This window comes from Pocillopora damicornis, chromosome 2, assembly GCF_964200805.1.
Source record: "Pocillopora damicornis chromosome 2, jaPocDami1.2, whole genome shotgun sequence".
Lineage (NCBI taxonomy): Eukaryota > Metazoa > Cnidaria > Anthozoa > Scleractinia > Pocilloporidae > Pocillopora > Pocillopora damicornis.
The window spans coordinates 32,739,860-32,765,766 of NC_142671.1; the positions used below are offsets into that span (position 1 = coordinate 32,739,860).

The 25,907-nt window shown below is 37.7% G+C and overlaps 2 protein-coding genes, 1 long non-coding RNA gene and 1 pseudogene across 4 annotated transcripts in view; 3 read left to right on the top strand and 1 right to left on the bottom strand.

Annotated features, from left to right (window-relative positions):
* Positions 1-25,907, top strand: part of LOC149050919 (uncharacterized) — a 218,824-nt gene that overhangs the window by 8,143 nt on the left and 184,774 nt on the right. The window lies entirely within an intron of this gene.
* LOC149050920 (uncharacterized) lies at positions 14,788-17,095 on the top strand (annotated as a pseudogene). The gene is made up of 3 exons (XR_016184148.1): positions 14,788-15,128; positions 15,310-15,553; positions 15,589-17,095. The product of XR_016184148.1 is annotated as an uncharacterized LOC149050920 (transcript).
* Positions 16,662-18,576, bottom strand: LOC149050921 (uncharacterized). Its single transcript, XM_089197943.1, has 2 exons — positions 18,373-18,576; positions 16,662-18,105 (listed from the first exon to the last, which is right to left on the bottom strand). The coding sequence occupies exons 1-2, from the start codon at positions 18,544-18,546 to the stop codon at positions 17,026-17,028; spliced, it is 1,254 nt and encodes a 417-aa protein (XP_089054069.1). The 5' UTR covers positions 18,547-18,576; the 3' UTR covers positions 16,662-17,025.
* On the top strand, positions 22,639-23,547 carry LOC149050922 (uncharacterized). The gene is made up of 4 exons (XR_016184092.1): positions 22,639-22,746; positions 23,114-23,226; positions 23,331-23,491; positions 23,533-23,547. It is a non-coding gene; the product is annotated as an uncharacterized LOC149050922 (long non-coding RNA).

Genomic DNA, 25,907 nt, shown 5'->3' on the forward strand with positions numbered 1-25,907 from the left:
GGGAAACTTCAGAACCGCGACTTTAGGATAATAAGTTGATTTTTGTGATTCTGAAAAACGCATGATTTCGAGTTGCTCATTTGACCTTTTTTTTTAATTTCGTGAGATAAACTAAACTGGGGATGAGTCTAAACAATATTTAAAAATGTTTGAAGTCCCTTAATAGACAAAAATTTAGTAAATCAGTGAACTCAATACACCTAAAGTGTTGATCAAACATCTTTCGAAATAGAAAAAAAAAACAAAAGGGACTTGAAATTTCTCGAGTTGTCGGCGTTTGTTTCCACTTCTCGACTGTAAGGGTTCTTCTCCAGTCATACACTGTTTTGCCTGTCAGCGATGATCCGTAGAAAGATGGATGTTGTTAAAAGCGGGAATGGGGAATTGGGAATGTGCAAAAAGTCTCTCAAAAGCAAGGTATCTCAACACATAGAATAGAAATGAAAACATTTTCTACACATAAACCTGGAATTATGATTTCATTTTTTTTACAATTCGGCCAATTCGGTATTGCTAGTGTAGACACCTTGTGGTATATCCTCTGGCTGAATGTCTCACAAGTCCCATAGAAATAGAATGTAGCATAAATTCATTGAGGTTGAGCATTTAAGCTATGAAAGAAATCATTTTAAAGTGTATCGATGAGCGACTAAAACGTTTATTTGTATACGAATTAGAGATCGGTCAAGGTTATCCAAAACTAGGTACATTTTTAAAAGTTTACCGTTCAGGTTTCCGTAAATTAATTTTAAAATTTATGAAAGATTAGATGACTGCAACATGCTGAGTACTGAACGAACCCAAATAGAAGAATAAAGTGATAATTAAGGTGATCATTCAACATCTTGTCTGCTGTTTATGCTGTTGTTATGTAAATAGTTTTCTGGTTGTTTTCCCATTGGAGAGGCGAGAGGATTCTGTGTTCCTCCTTGTGTGGCTAATCTTTTTTCTGTCCTGGAGATGTCTGCCAGAGTTTTTCGATTGCAAATTTCGAAAAAGATATTTAAACGCTTAGCACAAGTAGAGAATTGTGGTTTAGCGCACTTAGTCTGATATTAAAAGTATACTGAGTAACTGCAAGTGGTGCATACCAATGAAACAGGAAGCCTGGCGACTCGCAGTATTGTGCGATTTGTTTAACATTTGTGATGGGGAGAGCACTTTACAATTTTGGTTTCTTTTTACTTCAAAAACTTCATTCTATGATCATTAAATTCAAAACTTCAAGTGAACTCGTGGCAATCGGAAGAAACTGTTGTAAACATGTAAACGATGAGGAGCCCTTAACAACCGACCAAAGTGGACTTCAGAATTCCGAGACCTAAAAGTTGGAGATGTAGTTCTTGTGATTCAGCCCGATACTCCAAGAGGACGTTGGCCGTTAGGACGAATTGCCGAAGTGTATCTTGGACGTGATGGCCACACCCGTGTTGCTAAAGTTGCGTGTGGCGTCAAAACTGTCGTGAGTCGAATTAATAAACTGATTCCGCTTGGAATTAATTTTTAATCACTTATTTAGGAACACACTAGGACTACCTCCCAGTGTTGGGAGGGGGAAAATGCTAAGAAGAAAGTACGGGAATGGCGTGTCGTGCGGTTAGCGCGCGCGCGCGCTGAGACATTTAAATTTTACCATTTTGTACGCAAGTTACGCTTACGATTTCTCGCGTGAGTGTTTTTCAGTTTTAGTCGCATTTTTTTTTCAGTTTTACCGTCTTTTAACCGATTAAACGTCCCTGCTTTTCAAGGAGATTTTCGTTATCGCTTCCGAAAAATCATTAAATTCAAAACTTCAAGTGAACTCGTGGCAATCGGAAGAAACTGTTTGAAAAAAAGCGGAAGCAGTGCAAGTTAAGGTGGCTGGTACCAGTTTTCATCTTTTTGATGGTTTGTAGCTTTAAAAGAATATAACAAAAAGACTAACCAAGGCCAGTTGAACGCTTTTACAGGGTTGAGGTATATAACCATTGGTTATCCAAAAATAGGTGTTATTTCGTCACCGGCAGTTTCCATGGCAACACTTTCATAGGATTATTCAGACGCCTATTTTAGCTTGTGGCTCAAATAATTTGAAAATTAACTAGGCGACCCCGTGATTTTTCTTAGTGACCGCTTTTGGCACTTGAAAAGGAAAATGCACAAAGACTTTAAAAAATCATACGGAGCGGAATTTTAGAGAATTTAGAAAAAGGCAATTTTCACGCATTGCAAATGTCCTTCCGTAGAATTTCCTAATTTTTTTCTGATGATTCCTTTCAATGATATTATTATGTTGGAACATTAAAAAGAAGGGGTCACCGGACTTTTTTTTCATGCAAAAGCTTTCGTGAGTCTAGCAATTCCCGCGCACGTTCTCGCGCATTTAAAAATTCCGGATTCCATTATATCGACAGTTGTTCATGATCTGTTACGGCTACCGCATACAATTGCGTGTGCTCGCGCGAGCTCCTACCGCATCCGACCTGATGTTCAGAAACGTTTACTGCTTAGAAAGTCATTCAGCAGCCGTTAAAGACAGCCTCCCGGGCCCACCTTGGAAGATATACTTCCAGCTTCTGACTATATTAGCCATATTTTCATTGAAAAACAACAAGCGAAAGTTTGAAATGGAAAACACGTGTTGGCCGGCGCTTCGATCGGAATGTTTGTTTAGAGATTGTGAGTCTTCTAATAGGTAAAACATTATGCCTGAGATTTTTTCGAGCATCTCTCCTTATTCTTCGTTGCTGATTTCTTCGAAGTGTCTAACTATGGCGGCCAATATCCTCTTCGTCCGTGTGACTCGTGTTGTCTTCCCCGATGAAGTTGTTGGTGGATTAGACAATATGGCGACTAGTCCTCTTCTACCAAACCTTGTGTAAAGTTTTTGAAGGTCATCGTAAGAGAGATCACTGTCAGCGATGTTTTGTGCCATTGATCTTTTAATTGGTCCGGTTTCGGTTACGTTGAACAAGTTGTCACTGAATGTTAGAAGAAGTTCGTGGCGTTGATCTAGGTAGAGCATGTTTGCCACTCCGTGGGGAGCACTGATGATACTGGAATTCTCAACGATGTTTTCCTGGAGAGGCTTAATGACGATCCGAAAATAATTTTTCTCAGCGCCCTGACATTTTCTAAAGCATCATGGGCGTCAAGTTGTTCCTTGAACAAATGGTTGTAAAAGTTTCTTTGGTTGGTTTGCAGTATCCACTAGAATCGAGCTCAAGTGCTTTATGTTTGTTTTTAATCAGTGTTTTCATCAGATGTAGACTATCCGCAAAGTAGACATTCATGTCAGTAATGCTATCCTTGAAGTTTTCATCACTATTTCTTAGGAGAGTAGGGACATCGAAAGTTGCCGAATTATGACCAATTAAAACAGTTATTTGATTTTCATGTCACTCAGAAGACTTGACTTTAGTTATAAGAGTCAGGAAGTCACCAAGTGCTTCCTCTATGGTTATACTTTCGACAGGAATGTTTCCTTGGCACAATGTCCTTACTCCTTTTATGGTCTTCATGGTCAGGCCATTGACAAGGTAGGCACTGTAACTTATGTTGCTTTTGGGAGAATGTAAGTGGAGAATTCATGTTTCCCATTTCCACTTACAGCAGACAGTTTGCACATCTCAGCTAGCTTCCCTGTGCAAGTCGTTTATGTGTCAAAGATAACTAATTGATATTTCTGTTTTGAATCATATTGTATGTGCACAATCTTCGGCCTTATAGTGTAGGGTGGTGTTATTTCTTCATTTATCTTTTTAGCTCAGTGAGTGATATTTTTGTAGGCATTTCAAATACATTTTGTGACACTGTTTGATGATTTGTTGGGTCCAAATTTAGACCTGCTGAAGTCTTATAGGTGACCCCTTTACTGACTTCCCTCCTGAGTGTTTGCGAGGTTTTTTGTTAAGATAACTGGTTACGGCTTCTCTTGAATTTCTTTTTTTCTTTTTTTTGTTTGTCATAAAAAAAACCCTCTTGTCCATTGCTTTAGCATGTCTTTCATAGACAGAACCAAGCTCAATATTAAGAATCTCTAATGTTTTTCCAATGTGGTTGTATCCAATATTGGTTTGTTCCACCCCACATGCTACTCAAAAATCATTACTTTCACTGCCTCCATAAAAACAAGTTTTGGAGTTTTAAGAACCAATGGTGCTATTAAGACTTTCATTTATCTGTGAATTAGCACGTGGGGTCAGTTTGTTCGCTACAATGTCAGTAGAATATTCGTCCAGAGTGTCACTTGAGGCTATTTTTAGGGAATCTCCAAAGAGATCTTTGCCATTTGGCCGACCTATACTTTTTTCCTATTTGAAATGATGGACTAATTGTGCCATCTCAGTGTTTTGAAAATAAACTAGTTTTCTTAAGTCTGTGAATAAGAGTCCTCCTCTTTCCTCTACATTTCGTACTAATGCGAGCGGCTATCTGTTCCCACTGCTCACTAAAACATGGCGAGTCAAACTTTCTTTTTTTTCTAATTTTCCGCTATCCAATTACTGAAAACCTTTAGTTCCTGACGTGTAGCACCTCACCATCTCGTCGTCCGTGAAGAAAACATCAAAAGAAGGGTTTCAGTTTTACTAATTTATTCGTGGAGCTAGTAGAGCACGCTAAACGTGTCAATTTGCGATCGTGTTCTACTCGACTATGGAATTACCACAAAAGTATAAACCAGAGTTAGGAGAGGTGATTACTACCTCTGTTTAAGCCAAGCTTTTTTTTTTTTTTTTTTCAAGGATAGAATTATTTTACACCGCAATTCAATGCGGTTTTTGTGCTAAAAGCTAAAAAATGGGTCTCTGCAAAGAAAACGCACATCACATCACTAACGACTAAAACGAATGCATAAGTGTGAGAGACAAGGTGGCTACCTCAATCGGCTTTTCATTATTAAAAGTTCTAAAGGATACATGATTATAATTCCTATACAGTACGTTATAGAAATCTCTGATCTCTTTCTATTCAGCTTCATTAGTTTTCCAAAATAACCTAACAACTTTGGCTAAAAAAAAAAACTGAGAACGCACATCACATTTCCGTAGGGCAATTTTATTAACCTGGGCTTTTCTTTTCTTAGCGTTTTCCCAATGTTCATGCATCGCTGTGATTAATTTCTACAACTTTTGAAGTCAAATCTAACTCAGGGCGCTGGCTTACATTTTTTGGTGTATCCGGCGATCGTTTTCAGAATTATTGGAATCTGAATTCTGATATTTACCCTTTGAGATCATCGGGCTCTAATGAGAAACATTTTCAGGACGTACCTTACGACAATTTTTTCCAATATTTTTTATGAGTATTCTGAATTTTTGAAGTCTATCCTTCCCTTTAACTTACTAATTTACTCCAGTGTGCAAAACTCATCTGCACGGAAATAAAAAGTCTTTTCAGAAAAAAGATAGATGAAGGCAACCTCGAACGCGCTGGGCTTCTGGGCAGTATGAAATGATCCCCTTGAGTGATTTTGGGTAGTGACAAATTTGACACTATCGAGAATTCGATGAACCGAAAAAAATTACTGATTAAATGGTTACTTGACTGGACCTTGGCTGAAAGACGGCTAAAGACTCTTCACAACCAAACCCTATTTCAACTCATCTCTCCTGTCAAACGCATTTTTACTTTGGTCCAAGAATGTAACTATAAAGGGGTTAATTTCTTATCAAGAAACGTCCAGAGAAGATAAATAAACGAGACATAGCCAATACAAAAAGGGTGCGATCACGATAGGTTAAAAAGACCAATACCCACAATACGATTTTGACAAATTCCCACACTTGAAACAAAGTAGTAGCATATGTAAAACGGGCAGAATTCTGTGAAAATAACCAAATGAAGAAAATGAACGTTTGCCATTTTTTTTTCATGCAATACCTTCCACTCAGCTGACTCGGAGGAGTGACTCGATGGTAACTTTTCAATTTTCGAACTACTCGACATATCGATTGTCATAAAAATAAAAGGAATGCAGGAAAATGCCGACATAATTTGAGAGAGTGATCTGTTGCGACTGACATTATGCAATTTCATATTTCTGTTTACCAGCTTTGTTCACCTCGAGTAGAAGATAATAGAACATATTTTACTTCTATCGAATTCAATATCTAACAATCTCGTTTCATGGTCTGGCGAAAAAGGCATATTTCACGCATACTGCACATGCCGGTGCAAAACGCGGTCTCGCTTAATGGGTCGAAGAACACGATATGCTTCACGTGATTCGCCCTTGAAATGAGTAGTTTTGCTTCATGACTTTATGAACGAGGCATATTTTACGTAAGGTGCATCATGCATAAGTGCCGTTTTGTCTAAATTGCTGGAAGAACACAATATATATCAAGTCTACCGAGCTTGAAATGGACTGTTTTGCTTTAGGGCTTTAAGAATGAGGCATGATATGAGCTGTTTAGCTTCATGGCTTAAAAAACGGGCCATGTTTCATGCATACTGCATTTGTTAACGTAAAGCGCTGTTTTGCTTAGAAGGCTTGAAAAAACAAGGTATAAATTCAAGTCATTCGCGCTTGAAAAGAGCTGTTTCGCTCTATGGCTTTAAGAACGAGGCGTATTTCGTTTATACTACACTTGTCTGAGGTTAGGTTAACCACAAGACCAGTAATTTCGGTGAACGTCGATGGACACCGTTGGATTCCCATAAACCCCATCGGATTCCATTCGACAAATAGGCATCGAAGGATACCATCGGACAACATTATGTGCCCTCTCTGATTTTCATTTGACTTCCGGTACCATTTTCGCGTCAAACGTATCTTACTTCCCTTGGAAGGTGTTAAGAATAGAATTTTGCCAATTCCATCGGGAGACTACGTTACCCATTGGTGTATATTGGTAATGTACGTCAAAAAGTCGATATCTACCTTTTTTTTTATTTTAACTACTCAAAGAAAAAAAGAACAGAAAATTAGGTAAATGTAACGAGATAAGGAACAATCGAGATATGATCTCTGGTGAAGTTTAGAAACGTGATTTAAAGATAAAAGATAAATCATGTCCTTCTCGACAATATAAAAAGTAATGGTAGGGATAACTTTGGAAATGCTATTAATGATGTTACTACCCTGGACTGGGTAAAAATATGTTCTGAATAATCTGAATTTAGATCTTCACAGTTTAACGTGTGTTTTATTATAGGTGGAATGGAATCAACATTTGTTGCTTACAAAATATAACAATAAGTGTTGTACAAAACACAATTTTTAAAGTTTGAAATAAAATAGTATCGGTAGTATCAAATATGAAGCTACAAATGTTTTACTTACAGGTAAGTCAACTCGGTGTTGTTAGCGAAGACTCCAGGCGGTAGATTTTCTATTTGGTTGCCAGAGAAGTAACTACAGAGATTAGGCATATGAAAAAGCGTGATTAAATAGTAACAGCAGGTTAAAGAACTGGATAGAATTCAAATCCTAATAAGAAGAATACAAAGATCATTTAAATGAGCATTTAATGTTTTTTTTTTGCTGTTTTTGTCCTTGTTGTCCTTACTGTTGTCGTTTTTCTATCTACAGAGGCGAGGGGATCATATTATGATTTTTTCCGTCCATCATTATCCAGTTTGGGTTGTTTAGACGTTTCTTTAATGCTCTTTTGAATGCAAGTGCCTCTATTTGCCGATTACTTGATATTGTTAAGAACACTATGTTTCCAATTATATTTGTCTTACAGGAGGCTGAGGTATCTAATGCGACCCAAATCTAACTAAGAAGTAAAAACGATATTTTAGGTGAGCATTTAGCCCACAGCACTCGCGCAAACAACTTAATTTTGTGCGTTCTGAATTTGAGATTTAGAGAACAGACATCAAGAAAAATTTGGTGACACGCCTGGCAACGAATTTTAAAAAGCACATCAAAATTTTTCATCGAAGCATCAATGATTGTGATCTGGGAAGCGCTTCACAATTTTTTTTTTCCTTCAAAAACCTCATTTTAAAATCAGTATATTCAGATTTCAAGTCAACTCATGCAATCGGAAGAAACCGTATAAGGAAAGTGGAAGCAGTGCAAGTTAATCTTCGAAGTCTCGACGCTCGCATTTCTAATTCATAAGAAACCCAATAAATTGCAGTTATTAGCTTATGCTCGTCAACAATCTTACGAATAATTAAGAATCCAATTGTCTCAGTACACACATTTAATGAGTCATGGAGCTAGTGAAGCACGTTAAACGTGTCAATTTGCGATTGCATTCTACTCGAATATGGAACTGTACGAGAAGAGTATAAACCAGAGTTAGAAAAGGGCACTACTAACTCTGTTTAAACCAAGCTGTTTTTTTTTTCAAAGGACGAAATTATTTTACACCCTAATTCAATTGTTTTTGCGCTAAAAGCTAAAAAATCGGTATCCCTAAAGAAATCGCACTTCACATCATTAATAATAATTTATATTTACTATAATTTTTTTATAATTCGGTCAACTCAGTATTCCTTTTGTAGACTCCAGGTGGGAGCTTCTCTGGCTGGTTGTCTCCTAACTTCCATATGATAAAAATGTAGCAAAATATCATTGAGGTTGAGCATAAAATAATTCTTTTAGTGCATCCGACGGGGAAAAAAGCCTTTATTTGACTACGAGTTAGAGAAGGCTACAAAAAACTAGATGATTTTTAAAATGCTCACCGTTTAGGCTACCTTAAATCAATTTTTAGGAAAATTCATTGGCTGACGAGGGAATTCCGCGTTAAATTGCACGCGAAAACTAACATCGCACGAATCGCGAAGTACGGTTTTCGTGTGCAATTTAACGTGGAATTCACGAGTCAGGTAATGGATTTTCCTTGAATCGCATAATAGAATAAAAATAAGAAAAAATAGAAAACAGCAGTAATATTGTTTGTTTCTATCCTGAGCGCGCAACGATTGTGACTTTGATAAACCGAATAAAAAGTATTGATTTAATAAAAAAGTCTGTTCAGAAAAATACAGACAAAGGCAATCCCGAACGCGCTGGGCTTCTGCGCAGTATGAAACGATGCCCTTGAGTGATGTAGGGTAGTGATAAATTTGACGCGATCGTCAATTCGATAAACTGAAAAAAAGGTACTGATTTAATGGTTACTTCACTAAACCTCGGCTGCGAGACCGCTGAAGACACTTCACAAGCAAACTCTATTTCAACTCAACTCTGTGTTCGAACGCTTTTGTACTGTATGGTTTAAGGAAATAATTATAAAGGGGTCAATTTCTTATCATGAAACATTCAGAGGAGAAAAATAACCAAAACGAAGCCAGGACTAAAAGGGGTGCGAACTCGAGAGGTTAAAAAGACCGATACCCACAATGCAATTTTGACAAATTTCCCCTCTTGAAACAGACCTGTAGCATATGCAGAATGGACGGAATTCTGTGAAATTGACCAAATGAAGAAAATGAACGTTTTTATTCTTTTTTATTAATTTTTTTATGCAATACCGTTCACTCAGCTGACTCGGAAGAGTAACTCGACAGCAACTTTTCAATTCTCAAACTACTCGACATATCGATTGTCAGTAAAATAAAAGGAATGCAGGAGAATGCAGAAATAGTTTGAGAGAGTGATCTCTGGTAACTGACATTGTGCAATTTCATATTTCTGTTTATGAGCTGTTTTGCGTCAGAACTTTCAGGACGAGGCATATTTCCCGTATACTGTACTTCATATTTCTGTGTTAAGTGTTTTTTTAAAGGCTTAAAGAACGAGATTTGAAGTATTCTGCGCTGGAAGAACGAGGTATCTTTCAAGTCATTCGCGCTTGAAATGGGCTGTTTAATAATTCAGGACTTTAAGAACGAGGCATATATCCCGTATACTGTATTTTATATTTTTGTGTTAAGCGCGTTCTTTTTTTAAGGCTTGAAAAACGATATTTTAAGTTTTCCGCGCCTGAAGAACGAGGTATCTTTCAAGTCATTCGCGTTTGATATGGGCTGTTCCGCTCTATGGCTTTAAAAAACGAGGCATATTTAGCTATGTTCCACGCTCGCTGCATTTGCTCAAATAAAGCGCCGTAAGTCGCTGTAAGTCATTCGCGCTTGGTATGAGCTGTTTCGCTTTATAGCTTTAAGAATATATTTTTGCCCATTTTATGGGAAAACTACGTTTCCCATGGGAATCTACTGATGCGTATTGGAAATGTACGGCAAAAAAAGTCCACATCTCCTCTTTGTTTTTTTTAGTGCTAAGGTCCAAGAAAAACAAAACCGAAAATTAGGAAAATTTTGTTCCACTATTAGTCTTGAAATGTAATGGCATGGGTTCGAATCTCGTCCGAGCCTGATTTTTTTTGTTTTAGTCAACTTTTCTGCAATTAGTAAAATTGCAGCTCACCTTCGAGAATCACGTCTTTATTTGATTTTAATCCGCAAGTCAAAAGAAACTTATTTCATCACAAATTCATATCGAAAAGCCGCGCAGTAAAATGAGCCTTCGTTTCTACAATAAAATGTTTCTAAATGTTTTGTTATACGCACTTAGAAAAATTTGAAGGACAATGACCAGAATGTAACTGAAGCAAATATTAAAAGGCTATTAAGCGTCCTATAAAAGTAAATAGGCATAAGGGCGGAGGAGTTGACATTTACTTCTGTAGCTCAGTTGGTAATAATATTTTGGGAGGCCTGGGTTCAAACCCCGTCCGAGCCTGAATTTTTCTTAGTCTTCCTTTTCTGCAATTGGTAAAATTGCAGCTTACCTGCAAGGATCATGTCTTTCTTTAATTTTACATCGGCAGCTCCAAAAAAATTAATTTTTTACAAATACACAGCTTAAACTTGCGCAAAAAAGAGAACCTTTGTTTTGACAATATACTGTTTGTAAATGACTGAAGTGTAATAAACAAAATATCCCCTGTTTCACCTAACCATGTGTTCTCTGAGTTGAAGGGGAGAGATGGGAATGTTTATTTTGAGCAGTCATTGTATGAAAAAAAGTCCAAATTGATTATTTTTATCCTAATAATTGCTTACGTTAAGGGAAAGGCTCCATAAAAGGTGAATTTAAATGGGATCAGTAACGATTGAAATCGGATTTTCAGTGCAGCCGATCGCATGGGCCAGTGGGCAACTAAAATTTAGAAGCTCCCACTAATAACAACGGCGATGGGATTTAAAATTTGAAGCGGGGTCTTGGCAAATATGCCAGTTGGGATATAGGATTTGATCCTGCCATTGTGAGCTGTAAACTGGCCCCTCTGCAACGCATAGACTTAAGGGCAATTAAAATTTGAAACCAAGATTTAATAAGTACGTGAGCAGAGATATTGGATTTGAGTCCCAACATTACAAATTGCTATAGTTTACACTTGTGACTGGGTCTGTATAAGCTTCTTAAAAATAAGTTTCTTGGAATAAGCAATAAATGTTGTTTACTTACAGTTCAATCAACTTGGTGTTGTAGCTGAAGACTCCGCGTGGTAGCTGTGCTATCTGATTGTCATCTAAGTCCCTACGTAAACGATATTAAGAAAGACAATAAAGCAAATTAATCATCTCATGAAGCTTTAAGACTTACAGAGTTTGCAAAGTACATCTGTAGGAATAGAAATTAACTCTCAACTTCTTTCCAGACTCCTCTTCTACTAAGGGAGACCCTTGGAATTTCGGCCAAATCCCTCGAGACCTTAGTTACTGGTCATCATTTATCGCTTAAGTAGCCGGAAGGGAAGAGTCAAAGGATTTGGTTTAAAATTGCAGCTCGCCTGCGAGAATTGCGCCTTTCTTTAAATTTACATCCGCAGCTCCAAAGAAATTAATTTTTTTTTGAAAAATACACAGCCTAAACTTGCGCAAAGAAGAGAACCTTAGTTTTGGCATAATACTGTTTGCAGATGATTCAAGTTTAATAAACAAAATATCTCTTTTTAACATAACAGTGTGTTTTCTAAGTGGGAGGGGGGAGGTGGGAATGTTAATTTTGAACATTCATTTTATGGAAAAAAGTCCGAATTGATTATTTTTTCCTGATGATTGCCTGCGTTAGCGAAAAGGCTTTGTGAAAGGTGAATTTTAACACGAAGGCGCGTTATAAATAGTTGGCTCCTCCCCTTTGTTTCAGCTCAAATGCAAAAATCATCCAATATGGCGACCAACGTTCCCACCATGAGTGAAACGGTCTACATAGAAGACACACTTGAAGTGTTTTTTTTTGTGTCAATAAATTAGAAGATATTGCGTCTTGTTGACTCTCATTCCCATGATTGAGCTCATTTTGATATTAATTGGCACTAACTTATCGTTCGGCCGCTCAAAGCGCTATCTGCGGTCGACGAGACACTCGCACAGTTGTCTTTTTAAAATTCGCACCGTGTGACTTCGGCTTGTCTCCCAAGCCCCTGATACAAACTGGTTCTTCGAGCCTTCAGATTATTCCCATCGAAACTAGCGGATTCATGACACATTCTATGCGCAATGCTCAGACTATTGTTATCTGTGACAATTCTGTGACAAAACCTCTAAAGTAGGGATGATTTCACAAGTAAGTGCGATTTTGAGTCAGAATTTCACAACTCTAGTTCAGTTTGGAGAATAGTCTTGGCTGTCACTGCTCGAAAGATATATTTATTGGGAAATTTATTCGTTATGGCTGAGGGAAATAAGCCATCAGATCTGAACCCAAGAAAAAGCATCCAACGGATCGAGGTCAACAGTTCTCGTTCAACATAGAAGTTCCTCTAACTCAGGAGAGCAGACTTCTCGGCATCAAAGACGCATAAAGATGGCCAAAGGCTCGTTGAATCTTACAAAAGCGACGACAAGCACACACAATGCAGATTTGATGGAAGCTCTTCTGTTAGCTTTGAGGAGAAAATTGAGAGGAAATGACTGACATCGAGCGATCTGAGCTTATCATCAAGGGGAAGTCCGAAATACACCATCCACAACTGCACGGTTTTCAATTCCTTTAGCTTCTTCCACTCCATCTTCGCGTATTTCTTTGCCTTTTGCTGATCCTTTTTCTCCAATCTCTCCTCCACAAGCGGAACGTACGCCACAAAGAATGCAAATCACTGCATCTTCAGCAGAGAACGACTCCTTATATCTCTGCAGTGAAGAATCTCCGCGAACTCTGTTTTCTTTTTTCTCTAATACGCTAACGACATCATGTTGTTATTGTGGAAAACCCCTCGCTTGCGAGTCACTTGTCTTCAATCGACAGAGTCGTGTAGTGTAAGTGACAATTTCATGTGTTGGTGGAGATTCTTTCAAGTGGCTCTCCTCCCCTATCATGGGAGGATCTCCTCCAAAGTACTATGTAAATTTGAAGTGAGCACTCTTTTATTTTTGCTCGAAATTTACAGAAATTTTTTATCTCGGTATTTTACGGTTTTTGTTTTTTGTAACTGGTCACTTCTCTGTCTCTCTTTCATAGATTGATTCATGGAGTATTGTCCTGTGGCTTGACAGAGACATAATACACAAGTTTCTGTCAAGCAGCCAAAATCGGGTAAGAGGGAGAAAAGACCGCCGACACAGGTTAGCAATGCACATGCGCAGATGCTCTGAAAATCATGTAGTCTGTCTCCTTGCAGGGAGAAGGCAGTCAACAGCAGTTTGCAGGTTGCTAAATCATGAATATTCTACCAAGATAGCTCAAACTGACTGAACTGTTCCTTCTTTGGTTTGTGCTTTACCAGATGCAATTCTAAAATACTTCTATTTTTAATCACTTCAAACGCTTTCCAACCTATTTTGTGTTTTCCAAAATAGCACATTTTTGGATAAATTAATGATTTTCCTCTGCAAGTTTTGGTAATCACTTAAAAATTATCAAATCTAGCGGACAAATTTTAAAATAAATTGAAAATTTCCATTTTCCTCTGCACTATTAAGCGCGTCCGTAAGAATCTATGTGTTAATGGACAATCATGAAAAGATGCAGAGGTAATCCGTCTAATCTGCTAACAGTCAGTCACTGAATATTGCAGAAATTCTGCAACCTCTCATGCACTGTGTTGCAGAAATTCTGCAACCAATAGTCCACTGGATGTCACAGAAATTCTGCTACCACTCACACACTGGATGTTGAAGAAATTCTGCGACCGTTTATACACTGGGTGTTGCAGAAATTCTTCAACCACTCCTACTCTAAGTGTCGCAGAACTTCTGCGACCACTCATACACTGGGTGTCGCAGAAATTCTGTGACAACTCATACGCTGGGTGTTGCAGAAATTCTGCAACCACTCATTCACTGGGTATCGCAGAAATTCTGCAACCACTCATTCACCAGGTGTTGCAGAAATTCTGCGACCACTCATACACTGGGTGTTGCAGAAATTCTGCAACAACTCATTCACTGAGTGTCGCAAAAATTCTGCAACCTCTCATTCACAAGGTATTGCAGAATGTCACAGAATGTCACTGAATCTCACAGAAACACTGTGACAACTCATACACTGGATGTTGCAGAAATTCTGCATCCTCTAATTCACTCGATGTTGCAGAAATTCACTCATGGATACAGGAATAGTCTAGTCTTTCTCTAGCCAGTCAATAACAGATGCCACGAATATTCTGTCAATTAACTTTCAACAGGAATTATGTGGCTAAAATAGCGCATGGCTTAATGCCACATGATAAAATGCAAATATTAAAAATGTTTAAAAAAAGTAAGCAATATAACATACAATTTAAGTTATATCACTTTATTTTATGATCAGATACAAAAACTGACTGAAAAATATCATTAATTTAATAAAATTGAAGTTTGTTATACAGCAAATAAGCAATCTACTGTAGCCAAAATATAGTCACGATTTCAGTCCTTTGACCTATGTTAAAATATCTTTATACGTGATGAATAGAGTGGCAAAGTATGACGTCACGTTGTCATGACCGCATTTTTTTCAGTTCTAAACAAACTATTCTATCCAATATGGCGGACGCAAGCGTCATGTGAAGCTCCGTTTTGCAGACTTTGAACTCCTTGTTTGACGCACGTGGTACATTCAAGTTATGCTGGAAGTAGAAGGATAAGGCCATAATATCTTGCAGAATCTAAAATATTGGAGAATTAGGCGAAATGGTTCAGTGTTTCGCACCCGAATGTAATCACCAGTCTGAGAGTCATTGCTGTCGCTTCTTTGCATTCCCGAGCAAAGAAAAGAAAAAATCTGAGTATGATCGATGGAGAAGATTATTAAGGTTTGTATTTTAACTTACATATATACTGTAAAACCAGAATATCGCAGCTAAACTAAAGTATTGTGGCTTTCGGACTAATAAACATTGTACTTGTTGGATTGACGCTTGTTCCCTTCGATTTACTTCTAACAAAATCCAACTCTGATCTAAATACATTCCACATCTCTATATGTTTCAACAGGAGAGAAGATCGAGAACCAAGCAAACACAGCCGTGTTTGCAGCTGCCATTTCAGAAATGGCGAGAAGGTATTTGGGCCAGAGATTTTTAAGCACAACGAAGGAAAACTTTTCCCTTCTAGCAGTAAACCGCCACCAAAGAAGAAGAAGAAATTGGAAAAAAGTACAGATGGCAAGGAATTAGTCGACATCGAAAAAATGAGAGAAGCCTTGCAGAGCAACGAAAGTGAAGATCAAGAACAGGACGTACTCAACGATTTAACGATTTAACTGCTTCGGAGATAATCCTTGAAGCAGAAGTAAAGCAGCTGAGAAATGACCTTCAACAACATGAAGAGAAGTCAAAATATTTTAGAGAAAAATACTCAGTGTCTATGTTAAATGACGATGTAATACGCATGGAAACCGGTCTTCCAACTAGGCAAGTATTTGATGTAGTTGTACTTTATACTTTAAGATTCAAAGACTCAATAATATATTTTCATGGCTGGAAGGTGGAATCAATAAGTTTTGAAGACCAGATATTCATAACTTTAATGAAGATTAGACAGAATTACACGAACCTTCATATAGCTCAGTTATTTTCATGCAGTGAAACTACTATATCTAATATTGTCATTACATTTATTCATCTCTTGCACGAGATTTTGTTCACTTTTTTGATGTCAACAGTACCTTCTAGGGAGAAAAATAAGACTTGTTTGCCGTCATCATTTACACAGTTCAGTTCTTGTAAGATCATAATAGATTGCACAGACATTGAAGTTGCAACCCCTGGCCTAATGAGTCATCAAAGTGTAACTTATTCTTCATACAGAGGTATGAATTCATTTAAAGTACTCGTTGGTGTGGCACCTAATGGGGTCATAACATATGTTTCTAACCTTTACCCTGGATCAACTTCAGATAAGGCTATAGTGGAAATGTCTGGTTTTTTGAAACACCTTTATCCAGGAGATCTTGTTCTTGCTGACAAGGGCTTTCTAATCCAAGATATAGTTCCGAGTGGTGTGTCTGTAAATATTCCCCCATTCTTAAACAATGGTAAATTTACTGAAAATGAAATAAAAGTAACTAAGTCGATTGCCAAATGCAGAATCCATGTAGAGAGGGCTAACGCCAGGTTAAAGGATTTTAAGATTTATTCCCTCTTACCTAAGATGCTATTCTCAAAACATTTTTCAGCTTTGTGCTGCTCTTGTTAATTTGCAGTTTCCGTTAATCAAGGAAGGTTGTACAAATGTATTTTTTGAGTAGAAAATTCTCAAGAGAGGCTCAAGTCATGTTTTCGATGACTACAAAGATTCAATAGTTACAGTAATAAAAAGTCTAAGTTATGGCAATTTCTTCAATTCTTTTTTTTTCTGTTTTTTGCTCTTTACTTAGGGTGTGATTCTTACTTTAATAGGCATGAAAGCATCACTCTAGTTTCTGTCTCTATTTTGGAAAAGTAGTCTACCAACAATTGAGATAGATGGATAGATATAGGTTATTCCTCATAACTTTAACAACTATGATATTCTATGATTATTTTCTTAGTTCATATAATCCTAACTGTACAAGGAAAGAAGAGAATCATTAACAGTTAATAATTTTCAATCTTTTCAATTGTTCTACAGAGTTGAACAGTAACATTATTTTTGAATTTCTCATTTCCACATAAGGTAGAATAAATATAAAGAGTACAAGTGTATATGTCTCCTCTTATGTATTCACACTTATAATAATTCCCCCTCAATCATTTTAGGGTAGTAATGATGGAAATAAAAGTTTCTTAGAATATCAAGATTAGGTTTCCATTCCTCGTCTCTATGAATGACCAAAGTTACGTGGCCCTTGACAGTCCACACAACAAAATAACAATACATTCTGTTTGTGAGATGGAGCTGTCCTTGAATTTGATGCCAATACCCAGACTTGTGATCCCTCTTAAACTCAATTTTGTCCTTTCGCTTCTCCAAATAGAATGATTCTGATTCTATAACTTCCTCTATGGTTGAATTCCTAAAGGTATATGGGCATTTTACTTCCAAAATACCTTTTTGATCAACTAGACCATCAGGTGTGGCACCAAGAATACCTGACTCTTCAAACCAAATTCCTGTTGGTTCAACTTTTAAACAATTTGACATCTCAAATGCATTCACAGCTTCTTTTTCATTGTTGACTCCCCATGTGATGGCTTTGACTCCAGATAAATCATACTCGCCCATGAGTCTTTTCAAGAGTGATTGTGAAACTCTCTTGGCTGCTAAGACAGGACCAAAATTACTAGCTGTGAGTCTTCCCTTTCTAAGCATTGACCATGCTGGATTCTCTCTTTGACCCACTGTGAGTTTTGCTATTTCTTGTATAGTACTACTTTGAATTTTGCATTTTTCCTTAAAAAAAGAGAGCTGATCTTCCTTTCCATGGGCTTGAAGGAAGCCATCAGAATAAATTATTTCTTCGATTGTAAGCATTGGTAACGTCACCGGTTCAGGTTCAGGGCTCAGAATCCACCATAGTCCTGTGAACTTTCCATATTTACATAACGATCGGTAAATGGATGAACGATCTGCTTGCGTAGGTTCTCTCGATAGAGCACAGTACTGTTTTGGAGGAGGAAACATCTCAGTGACATCCCGAACTGCAGGGCAAGTTAACTTTTTTGGCTTCTTCCATCGACATTCGATGTCTGTACGACTAACATGATGTATGGCGTAAATGAACACAGCTGTGGCATGACTGCACTTGAAAGCGCCCTTAGGACATTCACACTCTGTCGACTTGATATTCAAGTTACTATCTACGTATATCTAAAGTAGAAGAAGAAAAATTTTTATTCTTTTAGTGATTTTATTGGTTGTAAATAGCTCTCAGGCGTTCTCAGCGCTCCAATCGAACAGCCATCGAACGGATCCTATTTTAGAGGCGCTAAGAGCTATACTTTATGAAGTCAATATCATATACATCGGAGCCTATAATTTAGATATTAAAGCTATTGAGTAGCTTTTATAATTAATCTAATGATTCCCAACCGATTCACAAAATATAAACATAAACATACAAGAGAGCTTACGTACCGTAACCTCGTAGACTTTTGATCTCATACTAGCGTGAACTTTGCCTCTAAGAATGCCTTGATTATACATAAAACATTCTATATGATCAGATTTGACGTGGTTCTCCCCTTTTGCGATAGATTTCTTTTCATCTTCGAAGTAAGATAGCAAAGAAGAGATTGAAAATAAGGTCATGATTAATATGGCGCCATACACAACGACACCTCAGCGTTTGTTTAGAACTGAAAAAAATGCTGTCATGGAAACGTGACGTCATGGCTTTGCTACTCTATTGAGAGCAAATATATCATTTAAATCTTGCGTTGTCTTGCAAAAGACTACAGGGAAATTAATGCTCAACCTTCTGATGAAAACTTTAAACCATTCACTATTCAGAGGAAAACTAAATTAACAGTATTAGAGATTTTAGTTAATATCTCCACCAATGTTTACAGTGGGTAATAATGCTACATGTGTATCTCAGTAAGAGGGCAAATATAAGCCTCTAGGAAAAACAATCCTCTCTCTCTGTCAGCTGCAACTGTTTCCAGACTAAGAAAAATCAAACCGTGCAATGTTGCCTAATAAGTCACAAACCAATGGAAGGGATAATGTACTGAAGACCCACTCTACAAAGCCATTGTGAGGGCGCCTTCTGGTTTTGGCCGGGTTCTGCATTGAAAACAACGACGGAACCCAAGAAATCTGAAATAATTTACTAATGTTTATCGAAGCGTAATTCAACCGAAGTGAATCATGCATCGTATCAATTTTCGCAACAACAAAATTGGCCTAAAATGTGCTTTTATCAAATGTTTGTGGGTTCTACATCTCCATCAAGGACTGAAAACATACAATTCATAAATAAGAGATAGACTTAGAGATGACGATTCCATAAGCGTTTGGTAAAATTGTATCTATATCGATGAGATCGCAAACTTGTGCCTAGCAAACAAAGTTTCACTCAGACCATTTATCGTTACCTAATCGCTCTATATTTATCGTTACCCAATCGCTCTGACGAAGGGCGAACGCTCGAAACGTCAGCCTTTAAATTCTTTACAGTGGCCAATTTACGTTGTCAACTCAGTTGATAACACTAAATTACATTTATCGTTACGATACATTACGACTGAAGTTCGCGTTACCTGTCACACTTGCATACTTCTGACCTCTTGTCAACCTTGAAATTTGAAAAGTTATCGACACTGAATTGCTGCTTGTGATACTTTGTATTCAGGTGATTTTAACTTTACCTTCAATTTCTAATTGACTCTCCAAATCCGGAATTATTCCTCCATAAATGAAAGATCCTGCATTCAAAGGATTGTTTGAGTCATCGAATTCAACCCACTGATCTTCATTGGGATGTCTTTCCTCTGGTTTGATTCCCGAATCGTAAAAATTATCATGGCTCGTAGAACTGGGATATGTTTCCGGTGTCCTCGCCATCATCGGTTGAAATATTTTTGTTCGACGAATACAAATTAACTCCACTCAGAGTCTGACAAGAGCGCATAGCAAACAAAGCTGACTAAAGCCCAATTCTACGATTTTTGGGATATTACGAGCGGATGTCGGCGGTTTGTAAAACAATAGGTTGAAGGGACTTTTGTCCCTCGTTGGTGAAATTGCACAGTGCACAGCTTACGAGTTCTAATCGAAATACTAACCCTATACTCGCCAATTAGGTATATAATGCAAACGAATGGAGACTTCATATCTTTAACTAGGCCTACCGTGAGCGCTAAGCATGTGAAGGTTAGTATTCATTGAGCGAAATCGGTGCCTTTCAAAACCGCCGGCGTCGCGGCTCTTTAGTTTTATAATTAACCATAATTGAGTGCATGCCCAATGTGCCGCCAGTGTACTTATAGCCCGCCGGGACGAAGAAAAATAGATCTGTTTCCTTAGTATGGTTATAAAAAAAAACCTCAAATTTCTGAGCTTAAAAAGGTTTAGTGTGGACAAGGCCTTACAGTTGCAAGGCATTTCGAACAGTTAACGAGCAAGAGAAAGAATCGAGGAAGCTTTAAGTTGATTAGATTAGCACTCACGGGAAAATGTCCTATTCTTAATTGATTTGAAGGTGTCAAAACCTCAGACAGAAATGTCGTTGTTTGCGACTCTCTCTTCGCCGCTCTTAATTGCGCCCTAAATTTTATTACAAGAGAGGCAATGATGAGAAGACACGAGTTCATGATTCATCGGTCTGTCGGCTTTGAAAATAGTTGGTCTTTGAACTAACTCACATCTCATTTGCGTCCGTTAAATTCTTCATACGCCAGATGCCTCCGAAAGATAAGGGGAATGGGAGTATTGGAAGTATGGTGCATCAAAATAATACAATCAGGAGCTGCGTATCTTTACAGAACAGGAACAAGAGTTTACCTTTTCTCCAAAAATAATTGGCGCGGAGTTTTTGCAAAAGTCATCACATTCCTTTGCTGGACCCTGTGGAGAATCACTTTCTGAGAGGAAACTTAAGGTATGAATAAACTGGTGCATCACTAAGGGTTTATACGTGACGCGTGATGAAGGCCAAAGTTATAATGCGACGCGTGAATTTTACTGAAAGGTTAACGTTATTCGTGAATTTATGAAATTGTATGAGGCCTGAAGTATACTTGAACCTGAATGTTTTCTTTTTTTTTCATAGCGTGAAAACCTCCAGTTTTTCCTGAAACCATGAACATAAGAGGAGAGATTAGAAATTTTCTCTTTTATGTCCATGAAGCATGAACTGATTTTTTGAAAATTCGTCTTAGGCCTACAATATCTTACTAGTCCTCTCTCAGGACAAATTAGTTCCAACGAATTTACTGAAGGGATGCGTTTCAATTTGCTTCAATAAACCCACGGTTATACGAAAGGTTCGGTACAGCTAAACTTCAGTAAAACATTATCTGCGCGAAAGCCAAGCTAACCTTGTTACACCAAGACCTGTTCAAATCATAGTCAAGATAGTGTTGATGAATTCATACATCCTGTTTTGAAATGTCCATGTGATGTAACTTCACTTTCTTTTAATTTTTCAGATCCATACATACAGAAGGAGGCCTTACAAACCCCCGTAATTGTACACTGGTCTGTTTCAAGGCAAATGACACCTAGACAATTATGTGTGAGCATTGAAAGACTAATTTTCTTAATGGATACTATTGGATCAACAGTATTGCATCGCCTTGTGAACAGAAGGAAGAGGAGTCAAAAATCTAAATCTTGCATCGTCAGTTGAAATCAAAATTATTGAACGGGTAACTTCGAGGAAAAACATTTATCTCATATCAATTAATGACGATATCGTCACTCAGTGATGGTGATGTAAATTCGGCTTCAAGTGTTCTCATTCCAAGATCATCTAATTTTAAATTTATTTAAAAATGAACAGATCATCCTATTCTGCAACAGATGAGCTCTCCTTATGCCAAGACAGGATTACTTCCATCTTTTCTTTGATTAAACGAAATTTTAAAAAATTTGAAAACAAACTTTAAAAAGAATCTTAAATGTGTTAGGAGCTTATCCTGAATGTGTACAAAAATTCAATTACATGATTTTTTTTTTGCAGGGAAGAGAAAATTAATTTCCTTTCAACAACTTACCTTTTGGCATTTGATTAAAAGCCTGCATGATTTATGAAAAGTTCTGTTTAATAAAGCGGGTATGGGCCTCTGTTAATAGCCTTTAGTTTCCAACCGTGGATTTATTTTCACAAGTTTATCCTATCATTCAAAAAACATCAGCATACACAGTATTGTTATTTCAACTATGATCACTGAAAAATAGAAAAAGCATAAATAGAAAACTGATCGAAATTGTTGGTATGCGTGGGCCCTCTACAATTTGTCTTTTTTGAGAATGGAAAAGCAACGACTCAGAATTTCTGCAGCATTGACCTTGCAACACATAAAATTTCTTTAACTCAGGATGTCATTGCTTGCAGAATTTCTGCTTCTGCGGACGTCATACTGTGCAGAATTTCTGCAACCCTGGACGTCAAGGCGTGCAGAATTCCTGCAGCACTGGACGTCAAGGCGTGCAGAATTTCTGCAGCACTGGACGTCAATGCGTGCAGAATTTCTGCAGCACTGGACGGAGAAATAGGAGAAATTTCCGTGTTTTTTGCTTAAATAGTGCTGCTTTAAAGCCAACATTTCATTTTGTCTGGAAAAAAGCACGATATTTTGCGGAATCGATATGAAAAATATGTCTTAAAGGTCCATTTTTCACGGAAAATGCTATTTTGGAAAACACAAAATAGTTTGGAAAGCGTTTCCTACAGTCTTGAAAAAGCTCAGTTACTTGACAGTCGTGAAGAGGATCTCCAATGAGTCCATGTTGGCTACTCAAGAACAAGTGAAGAGTAACCCTGCATATGCTGTGAATGGAGAGGTACAAGTTGTCATTTTAATTTCATTTTGTCTTTGGCCATATACTTATACACCTGCCATACTCAGAATATATTATGTAGACTGGCACATACAAAGATATAAAATCTTACATCAGATTGTAAACCTTGAAAATATCTGTGAGTAGAGAAATGTGACTATTTTTATGTTTTGATTTCTACCATTTCTTCCTGCAGTGAGTTATAACAGATGCAAGGCGTGATTCCAGTCGATCAACAGCACACACAACAGTGTCAGCCCTTTCTTTCTGGTAAGATGGTTTCTACTTGATCTCTTTGTATGATATGTTGAACCTCTGGTATGTTCAACACCATTCCTAAAATCATTTCATTTGCACTGATTATCTTTAGGACCAAAAAGGTGTTAGCAGTTGTCAACTGGAGTAGGGCCAATGAATCTTCAGCAGTAAGCTGTGAGGTCCCTATGACAAAAGAGCTGCTGACTTATCTCTCTGAGACACAAAGTATGATAAATTTGCATCCTCAATAATATCATATCGCATATGTAATACAAATATGGAGGTCAGAAGTATCTTCTATAATCCAGCTAAAGAAATTCTTTTTTCAGGGTTCCATGTTGCAGAGGTGGCATATGACTTTGTATTACAGCTAAAAACATGGATCTTGTCAAAAGGAATGCTTAATTCCTTTAACTCTTGGCATGGTACTCAATACACACTTGTATTTTTTAGCTCATTTTGTCTTGATGATTATGACTATTTCTTAAAAGTTAGCATTTTATTGGTATTAATTTTTTTGTTTATTTTCAGGTGCAAAGTCTGTAACTAAAGCAATGAAGAAAGTTGCCTCAGGACCACAGAGGGATGAGGGCTCAAAGTGGTTTTTTGAATTGTTAGACAAAGGTAAGATATCTCTCTTATGAGAGTCATCAAAAGCTATATTCTCTCCACAATTACCTGCAGATGTCAAATTCATTCATTTGTTTGACGTTGACACTGACATTGAACAAAGTTAGCCGTTAGTTTGCACTCTCTACACAGAAACGCGTTGTGCTTTGCAGATTTCAGGAATTAAAAAAAAAAAAAACTCTCGACAAGACTGTTACTTATGGAACGCTTTATCTCACTTCCTTACAGGAAACCTTGGTATACTTAAACTGTTGCTTTCGTGTAATTTTGCATTATTCTAAACTGTGCATGGGTAATAAACGAATATTTTGAACTTTTGACCCAAAGTCCAGTTTTTATTGGAAGCCAATAAAATGTTCTCGTGCTTAGAATTTGACGCTCGTTAATCATCACTGGCCGTTCCGCTTAAACTAAAATCTTTTTCCCTTCTATTTGAATCGAGAGATATAGTACATATCGTATTAACTTCGTTTTTCCTGGTCCGTACTGGAGGTTAAAGAACCTCGTTTTTCCCGTGCACTTCGCGCTTGTGCCATAAACCCAGCGGGAAAAACTAGGTCCGTATCTTATGGTACGGCCCTCGAACTCGATTGGTAAAAGGTATGCGTGATGGAAATTTGTACTCTCGAATCGCTTTGAAACACGAGCAAGCCTTGATTCCCTAAATTAAAACCGACTCATACACGATGAACGAGTACGATTTTAGTTCCCCAAGTATACCAAAAGAATGGTTGCGGCAAAGAGAGGCACTTATGATGCTTGCGAAAACGATTACCAATATCGCAATCCTGTCTAATCGGCGATTCGTTCAAGTTTTTCCATTTTCTTGGAGCAGTTAGACAAAAGCTGAGAAGGCAAAGGTGGAAAGGGTCATGCCATCGAAGTGCGTCGTTCGTGTACAAGAAAGACAGCTATGTGTACAAGAATAAACAAGAATAAAAGAGAGATCTTGGTATTCCTTTACCTCGTCCGTTTTGACTTTCTTCAAAGGCTGCGCTTAAGCCACATATACATGAACACCCTCTTGTTTGAACTGAGTTGTTACCAAAGATTCCACATAACCATCGATCAATAGGAATTTATCTTAAAATGATATATAAGCGGCGAGTCCCTGACAAATCGGTGGAGTAGTACTCAAATGACTAAAAATGTCTTACAATCCAAACGGCAGCGACGCGTCCACAATGTACATAGTCTTTACGAAAGATGACTTGGGAATTTGTATCTCCTGATTAACAGAATGGTTTGAAGAGGTGGTGTCGTCTTATTCGAAATTTGAATCCATCGGCAGAACCAATTTTTTAACTGCGGAGACGATTTCCACGATCGAAGTTTTCAACTATCTGCTCGCTGAAATCCCCCGATTCCTCGAAATATTTTTAAAGTTCTGCCACGTTGACAGCGTTGAAATCGGTTCTTATTTTGTTTACGCTTCTTGCTACATTCTTCGCATCTACTTTGGCGGTAGTGAAATAACAACTTGCTTGATAAATAATCAAACATATTACACAACAAAGAAATCAATTTTGTGTATAGAGAAGCTTCACGACAGTGGAAATTATCTACAACAAAATGTCGAGGTCCTTACACGGGTCGTGGGTAGCTGACCCAATGTCCGAGCTTTCGCGGTTTTTTTACAACAAAAGTAACGTGACATTACACTAAATCGAACGCCGAAAAGGTAAATTCCCCGTTTTGAGGACATTTTGCCCCAACTGAATGGTGCAAATTATTTTGTGGTAGCTGATGCGATATCTGGTTTCACCAACATACTTTAGATCACTAATGAAGCTTAGCCACAATCTCTCATACTCCTTTTGGCTGGTACTGGTGGCGACGTCTGCCCTAGCGAGTCTCTAGCGAAACGAGGAATATCAAACGAGACAGCAGTAAGCCCTGGCAGGAATAAAAGGTCTCTGTAACATTGCGGATCGTATATTCTTAGATATGGATGTGGAATAACACAGGAGGAGGCCGAGAAAGATCATGATTAGAATCTTCGCAATTTCCTGCTGCTAATGCAACAAGTGGAACTCGAGCTCAACCCAGCCAGGTAGAAGTTTAAAACCCCAAAAGTGATTTTTACGGGATTCCAGCTCAACTTCAAGGTGTCAGCCCAGCCCTAATCATAGCAGAAGCAATTTTCAGTATGCCGAATGCTGAATTTTCTGGCAAAGTTTTCTCCAAACTTGAGTGATGTGGTCAAGGCTTTAAGAAAATTCACCTACAAAGACGTTCCCTTCCAGTGGACTGACTCACATGGCAAAGCTTTTGTT

Coding starts and splice junctions, on each gene's coding strand:
- LOC149050921 (XM_089197943.1), bottom strand. CDS start 18,546: ATGACCTTATTTTCAATCTCTTCTTTGCTATCTTACTTCGAAGATGAA. Junction 18,106..18,372: donor CAAAAGTCTACGAGGTTACG/GTACGTAAGCTC, acceptor CTTCTACTTTAG/ATATACGTAGATAGTAACTT.